This window comes from Haliotis asinina, chromosome 3 (assembly GCF_037392515.1).
Source record: "Haliotis asinina isolate JCU_RB_2024 chromosome 3, JCU_Hal_asi_v2, whole genome shotgun sequence".
NCBI classification, from domain to species: Eukaryota; Metazoa; Mollusca; class Gastropoda; order Lepetellida; family Haliotidae; genus Haliotis; species Haliotis asinina.
In genome coordinates this window covers 86,809,388-86,824,416 of record NC_090282.1, presented here as the reverse complement: position 1 = coordinate 86,824,416, position 15,029 = coordinate 86,809,388, and the positions used below count along the sequence as shown (strand labels likewise).

Sequence of the window (15,029 nt, the reverse complement as noted above, 5' to 3'; positions counted from 1 at the left end):
TGAAAAGAGGAACAGGTCTTTTACTATTATACTTCACTTATTAGATAATAAAATTAAATTCATTAACAAGGTGGACAGCCTTCAAAAGTAACAGTCTCCAGCTGTAACTGGCCAAAGGTATAACAGTCTCCAGCTGTAACTGGCCACAGGTATAACAGTTTCCAGCTGTAACTGGCCACAGGTATAACAGTCTCCAGCTTAACTGGCCACAGGTGTAACAGGCCCCAGCTGTAACTGGCCCCAGCTGTAACTGGCCAGAGGTATAACAGTCTCCAGCTGTAACTGGCCACAGGTATAACAGTCTCCAGCTGTACTGGCCACAGTTGTAACAGGCCCCAGCTGTAACTGGTCCAAGCTGCTATCCAGAACATACCTAGACTGTGTGCATGTGTCCTGTAGGCAAAGGGATGCATAGGTTTGGGTCCCTTGTATGTGCAGCTGATGTCAGAGTGAGTCACTGCAAACAAAAGATTTGGTATGACTAATACAAAACTGTTCCTAATACAAACACATCTACAAATATGACAACATCTCCCCCACCCCCACCCTGCTGCACCGTGCGCATGCACGCACGCTAGAGTTAATAAGGAATGGTCCCTTATTCAGACATATACCTTCATTCGTGTATTATATTTGTCTTCCGCACTCTTAAATACCCCAAAGCATTTCAAATTACTTTTAGGGATACCACGGAAATAGACACTGAATGACTGATGGTGAAATTGTGTGTATTGACAAATTCTCTATGCCTAACATCACAGGTTTACCAATCATACATATGTAAGGAATCTAAGTAGGTTCCCCACATGACTAGCAGGACTGGAAACAAATAACTTTTAACCACATTAAATACTTTTAATGCTTCTACAGTGGTACTGCTGAATGTGTTAGGTCAAAACTATGTACTCACCAGGGGTATTTGGAGGGATCATGATTCTGTATGATGCCATCAGATGTATTCCTGCAACATACTTCTGTCTGAAACAGAGAAACAGATAATGTCAATCACATCTTTATAAAACATACTGACATTCTCCCCATTCTGTAAAGACATCTCACTTCTATGAAGGACTACTGTGCAGGTTTTCATCACGCTATACTGGCTGGATGATCTGCAGAGAGAGTGGCTGCCATCATGTCTGTGTAACTCTTCACTGCTGTAAGTGTATATCCAGCATGGAAGCATGGGACTGAGAGTCCCAAAAGGTGTGTGTGTACTATGAAACTATCAGCAGCATAACTGAGATATAATGTTGAATATTCTCACCTTTCAGGAGTGAGATAGATACGTATTCCTGAGTAGTCACGTGGTGTAGTTTCTGCAAGACAAGATATTACATCAGGACATAAGTCAAAGAGAGGACAGGTTCAATATTTTCTTAAAGAAAGAAACTTGTCCTGACTAATTTTCCACTTGGCCTGATTTTATGACATTAATCATGATGATTGAATTATATAAGAATAAATAAACATAGTATTTGATATTAATGTGATAAATAGCCAAGAAAGATAATTTTACTCTATTATCAATGCAAATATCATGGTTACATTTTGAGCCGATACCAAATAAAATCCAAGTTTATTTGCAGTTTGAAACCATAAGGAGGAGTGGAGGAGAGGCACTCACATGGTCATGTTCACAAATTCTAGGAATACTAGTGGAATAGTGGACATTAACCATAGGTACCTCAGATTTTACAATGTTTAACACTGATTACTGCTTTGGTTCAAAATACAAGTCACAGTATACGACTGACATTGTAATACCAATGTGTTATTTACACTGTTTTTGTTTAGATCATATCTCCCATTACATCAATAAAATGTGTAAACACAATCCTATTTACATGAAATCCAGTTTGAGAAAGTAATGACATCTGTGCACATCCCACAATTCTGGATGTATCCCTCCACACACATAAACATTCAGCCAAGGAGACGTACATTTGGGTATTCAGTTCACCCAACCCTACAAGCACAATCCTTGTTTAGGTGATGTACATGACACTTACCGCTGAACTTGTGCTTATAGTGTACTTGTAGCACGATGGTTTTGATGGATGAGGCTCTACCGACTCGAAAACCAACATCTGTGAACACAGCATATGAACATGGGTAGAGAAATGGCATGAGGGACCAGTATATAATTGTTATTTTGTATCAGTGTATTTTCGATAAACAGAAACACTGCATTAACAGTCATATCTATGGACAATGATGTCTCGTGACAGGTTCAGGCAAGAAGAAAGGCAACTGTAAATGACAATACATAATACGGTCAGGCTGCGTTAGTCCGGACCCTGACAATCCGATTCCCGTGATATCCGAACAATAACTAACTGTAACCAATCTTGTTTACTATGTAAACTCATTACCTGTTGATTCATTAATCCAGTGCTTCACTCTCTGTATCCGGACGTTGATCAGCGGTAACAGATTGGCTAATTACACATAGTTTTGCTTCATTAATCCGGCGGTACATCAAAAAGGTTTGGATAATCCCTTCACACCATGAGCCCCATTCAGTGGTAATTGTTAACTGACACTTCCGAGTTGAACATATCGTTAGTTTGTGATTTTGATCAAATAGTAGGTCTCACTTTTGGTTAGTTGCAGTAATACCTGTCATGCTTACTTCCTGTATAAAATAATGATCGTGTCAAAATGAGATCAGCTGACGCTTGTCAGTCATAATGGCAAGTCACGTCCCTTGGCGAATGTGAAATTACTGCCGCACAAAAAAAAAGGAGAAAACCCTAAAGCCAGTTTTGATCTTATGTGTTAACATTTTGGTCAAGAATTTGAACATTCTATTGGCAAGAGCAAAATTTCGGACATCGGATATGTTTTGTGATTGGCTATGATCATTTGACAGACAGATGCAATCACGTGGTTGACACGTGTTCTTACTTTGTGACAATGCTGCCAGTCAAAAGTGTGCAAATGTCAAACTGACCAACGTAAAAGTTAATTTCTTGCCCCCAATCACCACATCGCACATTCAGCAAGGGGATGCTGGCATCGTGAGAACTTTCAAGGCCCACTATAAGAAATATCTTGCCAAGCATTTCATCCAGTGTGCCGACGCTTAATCTCCGAGAAGCACTGAGAAAACTGCCTGGTCTGAAGTAAAACGCTCCACTATTCAGAACTGCTACCGTCATGTAGATTTCTTTCACAAGTGAGTTTTGTTACGTGCATGTATAATTTATCCAGACATGACGTATGCATTTATTGGATATTATATGAATATTCAAGTTGTTATGTCTACAAACTGAAATAAAGTCTTTTGAAACTTGTATACATTCGTATGTTTTTGTATTGCTATATCAAAGGGAAGTAACTCTACTGTAGTTGTGTTCATAAAAGTTCGTTTCAGTAGTCTGTACGTTTCACTATCCGAACGTTTTTGATGAAAAACAGAAGTGTCCGGATTAATGCGGCCTGACTGTACATGGCTTTTATAAATATTGGATGAGAGGTCAGTTTCTGACCAGCTGATGATCATCATGTATGAATATAATAATATGGTGCTAAGTATCTACATATCACTACTGCTAAAGACATCTATTTTCTACTTCATTTGGAGCCAACAATGCTTGTAGAAGAACAATGGTAAACAGTCAAGTAGAAACAGATAATTTTTCAAAAATGGAAAAATGTAATTTTCTGAATATGACTGATATTTTACACTTATCCTGACTCATGCTTATCATGGTTATTTCCTCCCTCTATGTGAAGATAGTGGAACACTGGAAAACCTTCCAAGTTCTAATTGAAAAGGACGTACAATACACTCACCCATCGGAAGCCAACTTTTCTCACCAATACTGTCACGTGACCAACCATGTTTGTCTCATTCTCCGAAATCTCATAAGCCCGACATGAGAATTACTGTGAATTCAGCTTGTCTGAGAGTGGCGGTTGGGAGGGCTTGATGCCATGAGTCAGATTAAGTGTATGTTTCGATAAGTCTCCATTATACCCTGGATGCATTAACGGCTCAACCTGATAATTTTATTACCCTTTGCTGGCTCCGTTTTCTCACATTAGCCAATCAGCTAAGCCACCGTTATAATTGAGCATGCCAGTGTCAACAAAGGTAGCAGGCCCAACTGCGAAGGTTTGCTCGTCGTGCGACTCAGATTTTGTGGAAATCATACAAATTAATAGGTTTGAAACTTTAAAAAAATATATACAAGAACTCCTTCGACCTCTTTCAGAAAACCTCTGCATGGTTTATTTTGCCAAGTTTAATCGGTCAGATAATTTATAAAGCAAAAGTGAGTTGTGTTTGGGTTGCTCAACCTCCCAGCGCAGACACATGATTGGATAAAAAGCCAGCCAAGGGAGGTAATAAACTTATACGGCTGAGGTGTAGATGCATCCTGGGTATAGTGAAGACTTATGGTAACGTATACTCTGGAGATAGCGAGGATGTGGCAGGTCAGGCTATGCTGGATTCTGCTGACATATAAGCTCATCCAGTACTTGCCCTTCCAAATTATTACGGCAATATTTCAGTCCTGTTGCTCCAATATTCATCTGCAAACACCATGGGGTGGATCACATTCAGTCAAACTTGTCTTCCTGTGAAGTATTCGTTGTGTGCATGGACTCTCAAACATTCTACTCCGCAGAGAGCCCTCAGTACAATGGCTCTCATCCATACTGAGATAGTGTAGCGTGATAATTCAGTGTCGAATTGTGTACAAATGTATTTCTGACATCTGTGCTGCCGTTGCTAGGGCGAGTAGAAACAGTGTGTCTTGTGTCAACGGTTTGAAGGATGTCTGATCTAGAGGCCTGTAAGTGTCATTGGTGAGATGTTAGAGTACGATATTCAAATCCCAAGCTGGTGCCTTAAATCTGTGTTGTTGGTCTTCCAGCTTGAACGAGCATAGTTATTGTGATGTTGCTTGCACCTTGGATGTAGTATGCCTTTGTGTAGAGATCCAGGTCGTCAACGATGTCTAAGAGTTCGAAGGTTAGCAGTAGCAGCATGTTGATTCCTGCTTGTTTACGCGGAATGCTACTGTGGAGTTGTAGGTCTGGATCATCAGTAGTTTGTTCCTCAACGTGCTTGGCCACTGTCATACTGCTTTCATTACAGCTTCCATCTCCAGGAGGTTGATCTGCAGAGTACTTTTGTTGCTCACCCAAATTGTGCAGATCGATGCTCATGTTGTGGTCACCAGATTGTCTGGTCCGGGCTCGATTGTTTACAGACCGCAGCCTTATAGCTGGAATACTGCCGACTTTGGCGTAAAATTCAACTCAGTCAGTCAGTGCTCCTGGTTGACAGTAGAAAATAGGTTCAATGAAGCATTTTTGTAAATAATCTTGTTGAATATCTTGCTGCTCATGAACAATGACCTGATGTACGAGGGGATGTCAATAAGTTTTGAGCCTTGAGCATTTTTCGTACCCAGGTGTCACAGCCTAGGGTACAACATTGAACCTTGGGGTGTAGCTGATGTGATATATAAGTTTTGGTATCCTACTCTCAGAAGTTATTGGATAGCTCACATTGACAGAAAGAGAAACCCCTCATGGCAGTGAAAATGAATAAAATTGAGTATAGAGCAGTTTTTAGTTCTTAGAAAGAAACTCGGCGAAGAACATTGAAGAAAGACTTTCTGCAATTTATGGGAAGTCTTCCCCTTCATCTGCTACCACAAACGATGGGTCAATGAATTTAAGCATGGTAGAGAGAGTCTTGAAGATGACCCCCGTCCAGGTTGCCCAACAACAAGCACTAGTCAGGAAAACATTGACAGAGTGCATAGACTTGTGCTGGAAAATCGTCGAATCACACTCCACGAGCTAGAGGAGACCACAGGCATTTCACACGGATCCATTGAGACAATTCTTCATGAACATCTCGTCATGTCTAAGGTGTGCGCAAGATGGGTGCCAAGAATGCTTACAGATGAAATGAAGCAAACAAGGGTCACCATAAGCAACTCCATGCTAACCAGATACAACAAGAATCCAGAAGATTTTCACTTTAGGCTAGTAACCTGTGATGAAACCTGGATCCGCCACTATGATCCTGAGAGCAAACAAGAATCCATGGAATGGAAACATGTCACTTCTCCCAGTACCAAAAAGTTCAAAGCCTCCAGATCAGTGCAGAAGGTAATGGCGACAGTCTTCTGGGATAGCAAAGGCATCATCCACATAGATTACTTACCTAAAGGAAGAACAATGAATGGGGAATATTACGCTAACTTGTTGAGGCAAGTGCGACAGTCAATGAAGGAGAAGCACCGGGGCAAGGTCAGACGTGGTATTCTTCTACATCAAGACAAGGCTCCAGTACACACCTCTCGCGTTGCAGTCGCTGCTGTCCAGGAATGCGGATACGAAATCTTGCCGCATCCCCCCTACTCTCCAGACCTGGCACCATGTGCTTACCATCTGTTCCCAAATCTCAAGAAACACTTGCGTGGTCGTAGATTTCAGGATGATAATGAGCTTATTGCTGCTACTAAGGCTTGGTTTGAGGACCAAAATGGCGCCTTCTACAGAGATGGCATCAGCGCCTGGCAGAAAAGATGGAACAAGTGTCTTGACTCACAAGGGGACTATGTAGAAAAATAAATGTGGTTCATACCAATATTTTGTGTTTTTCTATGCAAGGCTCAAAACTTATTGACATCCCCTCGTAAGTGCAAGATGCTTGGAGATGAAATGTTGATCCTTCTTCAAATTAAGTAGAGTAGATAAGATCACCTTATCCTATTGAAAGATCACATTTTCTGACTTTAAGCAGTGAACGTGGGAGTGCTCCTTTCGCATGCATCGGTCTTATAGAATAATTCGCTTTCCCTGAATGCATTTGCCCATGCAGGTGTACATGCTTCTGTGAAGGATGTAGACCTGTGTTGAACGTTGATGACCCGTAGCTCAAGCCGTAGTGTCCTGACAAAGCATGCAGGGAACCCTTCTTGATGAAGTTCTGAAGGTGCTTTAGTGCAGCTACTGACTCAGTTCTAGAGTGAATCTCTGAGCGTAGAAGGACAGGATGTATGATGCTGATACTTCGTCGCAGTATGGATGGCTGTAGATATTGTCTGGTGGCGTAGATATCGATGTAATCAGAGAGAAGGTCAAGATGTTGTAGGTGAGTGCATCGCTGAACTCCTTCATTGTCCTCGTTGGACAATGAAGGAGAGAGTGACAAGCATGGTTAAACATATGGCTGTATTGGCGGGACAGGGAAGCCTCCGGTGAGTGAATGTATTGTACGTCCACTTCAATTAGAAGGTAACGTCAGGGGTTTCAAGTGTTCCACTATCTTCCCATAGAGGGAGGAGCTAAGTATAATTAGCACAAGTTAGGATAAGGAAAAATTATAAATGCTGTGTATGATATAGCATCAGTCACTCGGCCTGCTGCTTGCTAGTTACATGGCAAGCTTACAAATTACAACTATATTTTCTACCCAGCCCTATGGGCCAATACAGTTTCAAAGGGTATACATTTGAACATGTTATTGACTACTGGAAATACTTCGAAACTAATCACATTTGTGGTAGTTAGACTACATCTGTATAGTTCATGATCAATCAAACCTAAACTTCCAAGAATTAGTCTACCTATTTATCTTATACACTAAATGTGAATGGTCTAGAGAATGCTTTCAGTTGCCAAGTTGTACTTTTTGAAGTTTGCTGTAGCATGTTTACTTTCCACAGTAGCAGGTACACATCTCCTGTGTTCACTGCATGAAGAACATGCACAGAACATTCTTGCCAACGATACTGAGATCGATTCTGAATTTGATTGTTTTTCTGACTTAGATGGCAATGACACTAACTAAATCAACCGTGACCACCCAGTTGTGACTTTTTTGAAAGAGAATGAGTGAAAGGAAAACAATGCATGATAAAGTCACCTTTCGGTAGCCGAGTGGCTGGTGCAGCTTTGGCCCAGGCAAACAGAATCTGCTCCTGGGAACGGTCCTTGCACACAGCTGGGCACTTCCTGCAGCAAGAACAGTCAGTTAGTGACAGAAACTTTCAGGATAAAGGGGTTTTAGAGACAGATACCAGTGGTATGACACAGTCGGTGATAATACCACTGACCTTTGAGTAGAACGTTCAAGCCCACCTACCATTTGTCTGCATCTCTGGCGGGGTCCCCATTACAGCCATACAGCAGGATGTGGTGAGCCGTCTTCACATCAGCCATAGCCTCAAACTTAACTGCAAAACCATCAAAGGTTGCAGATATAATTAGTAACAAAGAAATCATATCTTGGTTGACGGGTCACATCATGTGCATCGCTGGCCTCCAATATGCAAGTGAGTAAATTTAACAATGTTGGAAGTATTTCTGAGATATTGAGTCTAAATGATGATCAGTCCTGAGGATCTCCTTCAAGATGAAATACGTGATGAGAATACCTTTTCCAAACACAAGACAGAACTGGACACTCACCAATGTAGTACTCATCCAGCTCCAAATCCTTCAAACTGTAACTGGAACACAGGTAGGAATCCGGCTGAAACATAAAGATTATTATCTAGATATGTGTACTACATAACACAGTGTGTACCAAGTGGTGTGTTACTGGCACGGACAAGTTTGTGAAGCATTAACCTTGATGGTACCATGGTTTCTAAGGACCATATGTCCCAATTGACAATCACAGCATGGTATCAGTTCACTTAATATCTGTTAGTTGATAACAAGAAGACAGAGTTACATATTCTCTGTCATAGTAAAATAGTCATTATTAACACAACTACCGTAGCTCACATCAACGACACACTGCCGGGTTCCATGGTTACAGTTACGCGGATACTGAAAAATAGAGTGGGGTACTGTTGACTTTTGTCAATAGATTCTTGAATTCCCACAAAGTTAGAGAGGTTTTAAAGTTCTGGTCTCTGGAAAGGAGCACAACTAACATCTTCTGATAAGTGAAACTGCCATGGAAATGCCAAAAATGTTCTATGTGCCAACTAAGGTGAGGAAACATCTAACAGTTTTAAGGTTCAGCTCTGGGAAAAGACACTACTATCAACCGAAATTCCCACTACCATCAATTTTGGTCAAAGTCAAAGTTGTTGCCATGGAAATGCACATAAAAGTATTCTATTCAGAAATCCAAAACTACCAAAAGGCACCAGTTCACGACCATACCTATCTATGTGCAAAGTAAGTCTTAATGTTTTGCACTGAAAAAGATGAATTTGCAAAGGCAGACCAGGTCCAAATTAATACACCCTTCTTTCTTATCATTCTGATAATTCAAAAGAAATATGATGATGTTAGAAAATGAAATACAGACTTGTAGAAGTAGTGAAATGATCAATATTACCACCATTTACTGCTTGTTACAGTATGGATTATTGAAAGACTAGTGACAGCTGTTCAGCATGTGTTACACTGTCAGCATACTTGCTGTGATACCTACTCCAGGCATGGGGACATCTGCTGGGATGTATCAATGTATTTAACGAGGCCATTTCTATTTCAGATGGGTAACAAAATCATTACAGCATAATGCATCATCTTTCATGTGTATGGCGTTGTCATGTACACTCAAAATATTAGATAGTAACGTTTCATGTAAGAAAGTCTGGAACGTGATGTATGCACACAAAAGCAAGTGTTTCCTCATACGAAGAAGAGAATCAAATTGATGAGGTGGAAACTTTAACGATACATCGAACCATTGATGGATTGCAAATGTTGAGTCTCAAATAGCAAGTAATCGATGGTAGAAACAAAAACCTATCGATATATCATAAGTATGTGTTACTATCGATAGTTCAGTAAATGACTTCACTTGATAAATGTGCAGTGCAAAGTACATGAAGTAACACATTCGTTCACTTTGATTTAGAGTTATCCTCCACTCTTGCACCTTAACAATCTTTAACTGGATTTCTTGTCAGTTATTAAAACAGTATGAATCTTCTTAAGTTTGTTTTTATATCGCAAACTATCAATTCAAGAATAAAAATAAAGTATTGCAGTAGTTGATTTCTACAGACTGTTGCTATTGTAACAGTACGCGGCAATAGCCTGAGCTACTGATTTCTACAGACTGTTGCTATTGTAACAGTACGCGGCAATAGGCTGAGCTACTGATTTCTACAGACTGTTGCTATTGTAACAGTACGCGGCAATAGGCTGAGCTACTGATTTCTACAGACTGTTGCTATTGTAACAGTACGCGGCAATAGGCTGAGCTACTGATTTCTACAGACTGTTGCTATTGTAACAGTACGCGGCAATAGGCTGAGCTACTGATTTCTACAGACTGTTGCTATTGTAACAGTACGCGGCAATAGGCTGAGCTACTGATTTCTACAGACTGTTGCTATTGTAACAGTACGTGGCAATAGGCTGAGCTACTGATTTCTACAGACTGTTGCTATTGTAACAGTACGCGGCAATAGGCTGAACTACTGATTTCTACAGACTGTTGCTATTGTAACAGTACGCAGCAATAGCCTGAACTACTGATTTCTACAGACTGTTGCTACTGAAACAGTACACGGCAATAGGCTGAACTACTGATTTCTTACGTTCTTACGTTGAAGAGTGGCAGTCCTTTATGTTGACTTTAATATGAATCAAACAAACTAACTGACACTGATCCACAACTAATGTCAACAATATGTCTATCTCTACCAACAATCTAGAGACACACACTGTTATCAAAGTCAACAGATCTCTTGGACACAGACTGCAGTCATGCACTGTGACTATGCCACATGTTGCCGGCAGTTTGCTGAATATCTCACTATTAACTATAATAAATATCCACATGTTTACACCACAAACAGCACTAGGATAATGGCATGTAGCTCCTGTGATCAATCAGCAGTCTCTCTTGCTCATTATCAAAAGCAAGAAAATAGGACCTGTATGAATTCATGTATACAACAAGTCTTGTTGTGTCATGGAACACATACTTACAGTATTACTTAAAATCAGAAGAAAATATTTGATGGAAAAATGTTGTTTTTTTCGCATTATTTTTTCCAGCTCCACTAAATCCACACAATGCTGCATGGGATTATATTGAAATTGAGTCAAGAAGCTGGAGACTGAGAAAATAGTCTTGTAATGTCAAACCAAGTTAATAAGCACTGAAAAAGCGAAACAGATGGATGCGTTTTTAGGGTAGGTCAAGAACGTGAAGAAGAGTTTTGGGCAAGGCCTATTAGCACTATCAGCAGCTAAGACAGATATCAGATAGAAAGGTTTCATTCAGGTAACTTCATTAGGTGCGATAAAATTTGTTCCCTTCACGGTCACTATACACTTGATAAAGTAACAAGAGCCACATCTCTCCAGGTTCAAACTGTCAAAACATATAGCAAGAGAAGTAGAACACAATCAATACTGGCAAAACCTTTCTAACTCTGTTCTGAAAAGTATCCAAACCTTTAAAGAAAGGTTTGACTGCATACACTATGCACTAACTTGATGAAGTGCAGCAAAAGGGCTACACTGAAAGTGTGAAGCATGGGCCATAACTTTGTAAAATATTCATTATTGAGGGCAATTTTCCAAATCACTTCAGATCATGACCAGGAACATCAGAATGTAAAACCCTCTTTTTCTAACCTCGCAGTTGGGATAATACATTAAAATCAGACGTGCTAGGCTCATCTCGAAGGAACAGTATTTGTCCCTATCAACATCAAATCCTTTTTACAAAGTCTTGCTGTGGTAGTACCTTGGACTGACCCCTTCACTGGGACTGCTCCCTATATAGGAAGTGAAAGAGGGCTCCAGGTAATGTTTCAACATCAGTAGTATGTATTCATGAGGATGCAGGAAATCCACCCTGACTTCAATTTGACAGATATCATAAATATTGGGTAACTTGTGTGAATATTGTGAAACAAACATATTAAAAGTAGATGTGTTAATCAGTATATTCAAGGAAACAATAGCCAAAGAAATTCTCTGCCTCATATGGACTATGTTGACAGTGAAGCCAATGGCCAGTAGCCATATTACTATCACAGCACACATTAAAGACTGTTTACTGTTGTTCCATGTTGCATATCTCGCTCAGATAAAAACCAACATTGTTCATGTAAGAACAAAAACAATACATGAATATCTAGTGATCTTGAATAATAAACTGAATCCATGAAAGTTTACGGTTTGATTCCCTGAATACGTCATAACAGCCTTATTAAATATGGTGATATCGTCGACTATACAACAGCATGAATGGGATATTTTGAAAGTGGAAGATGTAGCAGTGTGCGAACGACAAAACATTTCAACATGTATTTCTTCAAAGGCACTTTGATTTTGGAAAATCATAACAATCAAATCAGTATTTGTATTCAGGTTTATGTATGTAGAAGTATTTGTCAACGGCAATACTTACACCTGACAAGGTTGCAAAATAAGAATTTTATGATACCCTTGCATATTCAGTGAATCAAACTGTAGCCCTTCATGCATTCAATTTGTTATTCGTGGTCACCAGAACTGAATATGAATGAATATTTACAATATTTTTTCACTGAGCATGTCTTACTTGAGCCTTTATTTAAGTGAGATATGCAAGAATGCAATATGTACTAGCTTACCAGTAGGGTAAGAAAGGTTATTTTGCAATGGCTGCACATGGTACTGTGGACTACAACTATTAGTGCATAACATACCAAGTTTAAATGTCATGTCAGATCAGAGGTTATTACTACGGCAAACTAAGAGTCAACATGGGGGGTCCATATTGTGCATCAATGATTTAAATGCTTTCAAGAATTATTTGTATTTGCTACCCAACATTTGTGATACATTTCATTTTCACCACATACTGTATTCATTGTAGCCCTATTGCGAATACATATGTAGGTGGCAGCCAATGACAAGTGACAGCAATATGCAAAACTCTGTTAATAGTGTTATGGTCAGATTTTAACCGAAGTCAGCAGCAAAAAATGATTTAGAGTTGACCCACTGTATTGTAAATGATCTTGCAACAAAATGTATGTTACAACCATCTTCACAAAAGGTATCACAAAACACATGACACTACTAAGTGTCGATATACACGTCTTGCACAAACTCTTGCACTACTTACAATGTCAGGGCGTGCCCCCTTCATCTTGATTTCCATCTTCTTTGTGTCCCCCAGGACTCCATCTGTGGGCTTCAGGCTGTCATCGGCAGTACTGATACTATGTCTCATATGTCCTGCATTGTCAGTACTGATGATGTGTCCTGTAATCACTGCTATAACACAGGCTAACACAGCAGAAATAACACATGTGTGTATTGCCATGGCTTCTCAAGGGGAGTTGACAATATGGAGGTCTGTCCTTGACTGCCTCTCAGCTGTTTGTCAGTGGATTCTGCTCACTGCTGTCTGAACCTGTAACCATGGCAACAGATACTATTATACAAGTTAACTACACCAGCAGTAGTACAAGTCCAGAGTTCATGTGCAGAAACTGGTGTCAGGCCTTACAAGTAAAGCTAATTTTCGTCCCTAGTATCATACATGTAACAGTTAAATCTACAGTCAACAGCCATGGATGGGCTAGTAAACTAATAGTGAAGGCACAGACTCAAGAAATGTGAAGGACATGGGGTATGTTCTTGATTTCAGCATTATCACAGGAACCTTCATTCACATGATCAACACCACGCAACACTCACAAATGATCGAAAGGGCTTGATTGTAATCAACAACCAACGCAATGCAAGGTACACAAAAGCATGGAAACATGACCTCAGATTTTGCCAACACACCATAAAGAATGAGATCAATTTCATATGAACAGATGATAACTGACATTATTTACACTGGAAAACAATTCTCTCCTTGGGATATATGCCTGAAGATAATCTGCATATTTATCATTCATATGATCTGCCCAACATTACTCATAACATATCACTAGAAGACAAATGTGCTCAAACACACTGTGTACATTGACTGCACATTGATCGTACACTGAAAAGTGTTTTGTGGTTTTCTGATGAGCATACAGCAGTCTGAACCCACAAAACGCATGGTTGAAATTGCCTTGAGAAACACAGGATTTTCCCTCATAGCAATGTCGCAATGACATCTTGTCCTGTGAAGATCAGTTGTGAGAGAATATCAACACCATCACCTAAACTGTCCTACATATCTAGTGTTTGTCATCATCATCATTTGAAATTAATGTGGGTCTTAAGGCCCGAAGCCAACCAAAAATCACTTGGACCTACATCTTTTCTTTCTGCGTGTCCTTATGGCTGACAGCTTTTCCATCAAGAATACTAGAACTTTAGAAAAGTATAACTTCTAACATGCAAATCAGAGAGATCAGCTGCTCCATTTCAAATACCTAACAGTATTATTTCTATATTAAAACATACAGGGTAGACATCCTCATGCGGACCCAAAAGTTTTTATTGTTTGGGGTCCTTAGGGCCTGCTGCTTTTCAGAGTTAATGGCATTATGATTATGCAGTCAATCCTCTCTCTCTCTTTCTCTCTCTCTCTCACACGCACGCACACACACATAGAGTGTTGGAAATATTGAATTTAAACACAGTCATGAAAAAAAAACCCAAAAAGCTCTAAACAACCAAACCTGCTAAAACAGACCACTGACATTTTTTTGTCAATATATTTATAGTTAAATCGGACAACTATGTTTCTGGGCCAGCTGTCAGTCTCTCCTCACTGTTCAGACTATAACTGTTTTGTCACTGTTGTCTGTGCATAAGTTTTACTATTTCTTCTGCTTGAGTGATCAACTCTGTGTTCATGTCCCTTGTTTGCTTTGCTCACTGACTTTAACACAACTCATTATTCTTTTTCAACACCTCCATAACTGAAAGGTTTTATTCAACATGCGATATCTTATACATGACTACTTCAGAATCAAGTCTCACACCTTACAAATAGCTCAACCTTTTACAGGAATTTGTTCTGTGTTTGACACAGTTTGATTGATTTATTATTTAGTTTGTTTTCTGAAATAGATTAGAAACCAATTTTTCAAAACATTTATGGAGATGTTAGTATAAATGTA

At 39.7% G+C, this 15,029-nt stretch overlaps 1 protein-coding gene across 1 annotated transcript in view; it reads right to left on the bottom strand.

The window, feature by feature from the left end:
- LOC137278680 (peptidyl-glycine alpha-amidating monooxygenase B-like) overlaps positions 1 to 15,029 on the bottom strand; it is a 33,872-nt gene that overhangs the window by 16,128 nt on the left and 2,715 nt on the right. Inside the window, exons 2-9 of the mRNA XM_067811185.1 lie at positions 13,082 to 13,372; positions 8,449 to 8,512; positions 8,123 to 8,213; positions 7,904 to 7,992; positions 2,013 to 2,090; positions 1,268 to 1,319; positions 911 to 978; positions 374 to 457 (exon numbers count right to left, since the gene is read on the bottom strand). Coding sequence (XP_067667286.1) covers positions 374 to 457; positions 911 to 978; positions 1,268 to 1,319; positions 2,013 to 2,090; positions 7,904 to 7,992; positions 8,123 to 8,213; positions 8,449 to 8,512; positions 13,082 to 13,282 — 727 coding nt within the window. The 5' untranslated portion in view covers positions 13,283 to 13,372. The remainder of the gene's footprint in view (positions 1 to 373; positions 458 to 910; positions 979 to 1,267; positions 1,320 to 2,012; positions 2,091 to 7,903; positions 7,993 to 8,122; positions 8,214 to 8,448; positions 8,513 to 13,081; positions 13,373 to 15,029) is intronic.